General features: G+C 39.4%; 1 protein-coding gene across 1 annotated transcript in view; it reads left to right on the top strand.

Annotated features, from left to right (window-relative positions):
• The first annotated feature begins 4,166 nt into the window (after nt 1-4,166).
• stab1 (stabilin 1) overlaps nt 4,167-6,000 on the top strand; it is a 175,137-nt gene continuing 173,303 nt past the window's right edge. Inside the window, exon 1 of the mRNA XM_075460052.1 lies at nt 4,167-4,671. Coding sequence (XP_075316167.1) covers nt 4,612-4,671 — 60 coding nt within the window. The 5' untranslated portion in view covers nt 4,167-4,611. The remainder of the gene's footprint in view (nt 4,672-6,000) is intronic.

Below are 6,000 nucleotides of genomic sequence, written 5' to 3'. Positions count from 1 at the left end.
AACTCACATGTACTGTGATCCCCCACAGAGGAAGTTAGAAACAGCTGGATGTCTGGAACATTTAATCACACAGCTAGCATTGCACCATCGTACATACGTAATTTTATAATTTGATTCCCCTCCCATGCACTTATACAGGGACAAGGATGGTGGTGCATTTAACTGGCCCTGTTGAGCTCTAACTGGACTAAAATGTGCACATGAATTTGCTAACTGATAAAAGATTCATCTATTTTTCTGTCAGTCTTTCCTTTAAACACGTACGTCTAAAATTCAGACTAATTATGATCCAGTTTACAAAGGAAAAATAGTTTGAATAGTCAATAAATAGAATTTATTTATGATAATGGATGATAATCCACCTGGAAAATTGAGCTCTTGAGAATTAAAATCCAATTTACAAAAGAGAGCAGGTTAAAAAACCAAACGTACAAGTGGTCGGCATCTGTCAGGATTCCCTTAAAAACACGATGGTGGATGGAGGTGAAATTCTAACAGAAATACACATTAAGATGAATATGAGATCATTATGTTTCATCATTATATTCCTCAATCGAACAAGACCAAATGTCCACTACAAGGATAAAAACTAAGTAAATTAATTCATTGAAAGTGAAAAATCCTCCAACATGTTTCTTAGAGCCGTAATAATTTAATTATCAAAAATAAAAGTGTTTTTTCTTCTGGGTCTCAGCAGCTTGAGGAGCTTTCAGGTGACATGAACCACAACCATGGAAGCTGTAACCATGTAGATGTCTGTGTGTCCAACTGTGTGATTTAAGATCTCTTAACTGTCGTCGTTCACATAAATTAAATCAAATCAGATTTATTTGTAGCACATTTCATGTACAAAACAGTTCAAAGTGCTTTACATAAAATAAAAGCATTGCAGCAGGAAGTGGAAGAAGCATTAAAATACATAAAAGAATATAAAGAGAAACAAATAAAATCATTTAAATGAATTTAAAAACAAGCAACAGTCCAGATAAGTTCAAAGATATTGTGCAGCTTTCATGCATAGACACATGAGAACAGAAATGTCTTTAACCTGGATTTAAAAATGTCTCCATTTGGTGAAAGTTTAATCTCCACTGGCAGTTTGTTCCACTTGTTTGCAGCGTAACAGCTAAATGCTGCTTCTCCATGTTTAGTCTGGACTCTGGACTGGACCAGCTGACCTGAGTCCTTGGATCTCAGAGCTCTGCTGGCTTTATATTCTCTGAACATATCACCGATTGTAAACCATCAGCAGGCTTTTAAAATCTATTCTGTGACTGACTGGAAGCCAGAGTAAAGACTTTAAAGCTGCTGTGATGTGTTCAGATCTCTTAGTCCGGGTTAAAACTCCAGCAGCAGCGTTCTGGATGAGCTGCAGATGTTTAATGCTCTTTGTGGGAAGTCCAGTTAAAAGAGCATTACAGTAATCGAGTCTACTGGAGATGAATGCATGGATGAGTTTCTCCTGGTCTGTTTGGGAGAGGAAACCTTTAATTCTGTTGATGTTTCTGATGGTAAAAAGCTGCCTTGGTGACAGCTTTGATGTGGCTGCTGAAAGTCAGATCTGAGTCTATCAACACTCCGAGGTTACCAACTCGCTCAGTGATTGTAAGGTCCCGAGTCTCAAGATATTTACCACCGCTGACCCTCTTCTCTTTGCTCCCAAACAGAATGATCTCAGTTTGGTCTTCATTTAATTGTAGAAAATTCTCTCTCATCCAGGTGTTTACTTCCTCCAGACACTGACACGGTACGTCTGCTGGGCTGCAGTCGCCATGGTGACAGAGACACATGAAGTTGTGTATCATCTGCATAAAGTTTTGTAATATCTGACCCAAAGGGAGCATATACAAGTTAAACAGAAGAGGTCCAAGAATTGACCCCTGGGGGACTCCACTCGCTCAGATTTATAGCTGCTAATTGTAATTCTGAGATGATTAAAAAGTCCAAGAATTGACCCGTGGGGGACTCCACAAGTCATGGCCACTGGTTACCAACTTGGTCAGTGATTGTAAGGGCCCGAGTCTCAAGATATTTACCAACGCTGACCCCCTCACATGTGGGGAAGTGGGTGCAGAACCTGTGAAAACATTCTCTAACTGGTGACCTTTTGCATTAAAGTTGGTGGATTTGCACCTGTCACCGTCTTCTCCTTCTAAGTATTTACAGGAGACGTGGAAATGTGGATGTGGCCATGACGTAGAAACGGTTATCCAGGCGCGGCGCCTTTCTGGAATAATTGCACGAGCATGTGGAGTCTTTGGGTGCCTCAGATCTGATAACCATTGTTCTAGCAGCAGTGAAACCAGATGAGGAAAAGATACTCCGGCATGTTGAACTTCCATCTTTACCTGACCTCAGAAATGACTGGAAAACTTAAAACTCGATCCTGCACTGCCTGAGGAAGCCTCCCAAAATGTATGTGGACATCTATCAGAATAAAATCTGATGCCGAGGGTTCAGCAGACCTGAGCCTTAGATTCCACCTGCTTCCTGCTATTGTTCTGCCTGGTTGCAGTTTGATCTTTAACCCTCTCCGTGTCTGCTCGTCAGGTCCATCTGAGTTAAAACAGGAAAGAAAGCCAGCTTTCACATTTGTTACTATTTGTTCTGAGAAGCAGGCGACGAGTCGTGTCAGCTGACGAGGAAATCCGTCCAAATCTCAGAGCTGCAGTGGAAGGGGAAATCCGCCCTAAACTTCCTGTTTGAGAAAAGAGAGGATTTCTCTCAATCTTTCTCTCTTTATTCTAAAAATCGCCTTCTGTTACAGTTACGTAGTTGTAGTATAAGTTATTTAAAACCTTATCTCTATGTCAGTGTGTCCGTTCTGTTTGCATCATCCTCATTAAAACGTGCTCTTAAAGAGAAAAAAGTGTAGAACATTAACAGAAAATGAGTTTAAATGAACCAAACTACACAAAGTTCAAGTTGAAGGTTGTATTTGTCCGATAGAAAAGTGAGAGGTGACTTTAAAACAGAGGAACTGAAGAAGTAATCAGTGTAAAACACAAGGTTTCTCCCATGATAGTGAGACTGAAATGAGATAAATCTTCAGCGGGTCAATGTGACGGATAGGATATCAGACGGTCCAACACCCGCACGAGAAATTAAAAGATTCAGCACGACGGGGAACACCAAGAGTATTAAACGACATAAAAAAGTAAATAAAGGGTGCCAGTAAAACAAAGCCCAGAGCTCCACATGACAAAGTGAGTTGTTTTTCACTGCGCTCATCTTGAGTTCTGGTTCCCAAACATTTTGCTTAACAACCCTTTTTTTTAACCACATCCTCATAAATGTTTCACTTGAGTGTTTTTTTGTTTGTTTGTTTTGTTTTTTTGTATTCCTAAAGAATTTAAAGTAACAAGATTTGCATTACTGTATATTATCGTATGCAGGGGCTCAGCTAGGGTATTGTTAGTGGTGCCAAGGCCCCACCGTGAGATAGCTCGGCACCCCCTGGCTCAGCACATTATAAAAATATTATATTATGCAAAAACACTTTTTTTTGGCTCAAGGATGCATTATTTTAGTGACCATTTTATTTATTTTCTAGCATTTGTTTTTGTTTTAACTCTTTACTCCCAAAATCAATGTTGAGTTATCTTCAATATTTGTCTCAGGCTCTCTGTTATCACAGTCTTTTGAAATGAGGAGGTCAAAATTGAATGTTGTAGGGGAAAACACTACTCAAAGCAAAACTTTATAAATGTACTAGTTCGCCTCAATTAGTGAGAAATAATGTGCCTCTGTGAGCACTGGGGGCTGGGCCCCCCTAAAGACCAGATCCTAAAATCGCCCCTGCTCGTGTGCTCGTCTTGAGTTCTGGTTCCCAAACATTTTGCTTAACAACCTTTTTTTAACCACATCCTCATAAATGTTTCACTTTTTTTTGTGTATTCCTAAAGAATTTAAAGTAATAAGATTTGTGTTGGTACTTCTTCTACTTTAGTAATTTAGTTTTCTTGGGTCCCGTCTCCTTGTGTGTCTTAATCCTACAGAACATCGTGCCTCAAACGAGCGTTGCGTCCCCTGAACAGTTGAACCTCTGCTGGGTAAAAAGTAGGAGGAGATGACCCCTGCTGGGAGGTACCAGTTAACTTTTTTTTTTCTTTCTTTCTCTTCCCAGATAAGAGTAAAAACCGGCAGCAGTTCCTCCAGCCTCGGCGGCTGCCTTCTCCTCACTGAGCTGAGCGTTAACTTGTTGGCTGTGATTTGTTGGTTATTGCCACACATATCAGGCTCGCAGCGAGCCAAGAATACCGCTGATAACCCTGCAGATGCCTGGATCCACCCTGTTTTTTGGATATAAGGGGCTGCTTTAATTTGGCAGAGTTTTTGCATCTGGAAGCAGCAGGTTGCTCTCGGTTTTCTGACAGCTCACCACTGCTGGAATGGTTGACCATTGTTTGGTTTTTCCTTGGCGGAGGATGATGTCATCTGTGTGTTGTTTCCTGTAGTTGGTTGTAAAAAAAAGTTGAATTTGAAGGTTCAGACTTCTCATGGGAGGAGGAAACTGAGACAGACTGACAAGCGTGGACACTTTCTGGATACTTTCCACGACTGAGGAGGACACAAAGTTTCTTTTTCTCTCTGGATGTGAGACGCTGAGCCATGCTGCTGCTGCTGCTGCTGCTGCTGCCGCTGCTGCCGGGGCTCTGCCTGCAGGAACAGGTAACACCCATCCAATTCCATCACGCTGACATCATGCATCACCTGCTTATCTTCGGCTTCAGTTTCTGAGTTATTGTTGCACATCTTTACTCCTCAGTTCATTTACTTACAGAATTAGTATTGTGTTTTCGGAGGCTTACAGAAGGTTTGTGCTCACTCTAGAGAAATTAAAGTCATTTCTGGTGAATGAATGACCAGAGCAGGTTAGCACACTGGAAAAAAATGCCCCTCCAAAAATAAGTAAAACAAAACAACAAATACAAGACGTTTTTGCTTGAAATAAGCAAAAAATCTGCCAATGGAACTAGTGAAAATCGGCTTGTCCAGATTTCTTGAAATAAGATGTGATATTTGGGACTTTAGAGTTAAAAGTGATCTTGAAATTAGCTTAAAAACCACTTCAAATGTAAAAAAAAAAAGCTTGTTTCATATGAAATCCGACTCAAAACAATTTGTTTTCAAGACTTTTTCATTTAACAAGATATTCCAGATGTATTGTCTTCAAACAAGTCCCTATATCTGGCTGAAATGGTGCTTGTTAGGCAGTTGTGTCTCATATTAAGTGTAATGAGATATTTGGACTAGAAATGACACAAATATACTTGGTAAGAATTTTTTTTCCAGTGCATAATAGAGCATCTCTGACAAAATCATGAAAGTAAAGCGCTTAAACGGTTTTGAATCATCAGTCTTACTTGTCTTAACTTCTGAGAAGTTTAGGAATTCACAAGAGGCCTAAACAATAATCCTGACTTTACCAGATTAAACTCATGTAATGACACAATAATAAGCAGCATGTTAATATTTATTAATTACCTTTTAATTCAGTCCAACTCAGGATGATGCGAATTCCAAAAGGTATTAAATCCAAAACAAGTGTTTATATATAAGCCGGTTTATGTGCTTTATGCATCAAGTTGTTCAGATTAAGTGCTGAACTGGCAGAAATGACCATCCATAAAGCAATGATGGTGTCAGACTTTAAGTTAAAGAAACGGAGGGTGAAATAAACTGGTTATTTTGGGTCTAAAAAGGCTCAAAAGACCAGATACTACATTTCCCACAATGCACTCTGATTTCTACCTGTCCTGTACCAAAACATGTGAATCTGTAGTTTCAAAGCATAGGAACATGTTTTGCTGTTGTCTAAACATTATCTGTTTAAAAATACAGCTGTTTTCTCTGATTTGTAGATATTTTTACGTGTAGAACTTTTTCATATTATATTCTGATGTGTTTCTGTGTTTCATGAAGTGTTGTTTCCTGAAATATTGCATGTTTTTCTGTTTCCTTGTAATGCGAAACAACATAATTGAATGTGTTTGTGTG

Source organism: Odontesthes bonariensis, chromosome 3 (genome assembly GCF_027942865.1).
Source record: "Odontesthes bonariensis isolate fOdoBon6 chromosome 3, fOdoBon6.hap1, whole genome shotgun sequence".
In the NCBI taxonomy this organism is placed as follows: domain Eukaryota; kingdom Metazoa; phylum Chordata; class Actinopteri; order Atheriniformes; family Atherinopsidae; genus Odontesthes; species Odontesthes bonariensis.
This window is presented reverse-complemented; position numbering and strand designations above follow the sequence as displayed.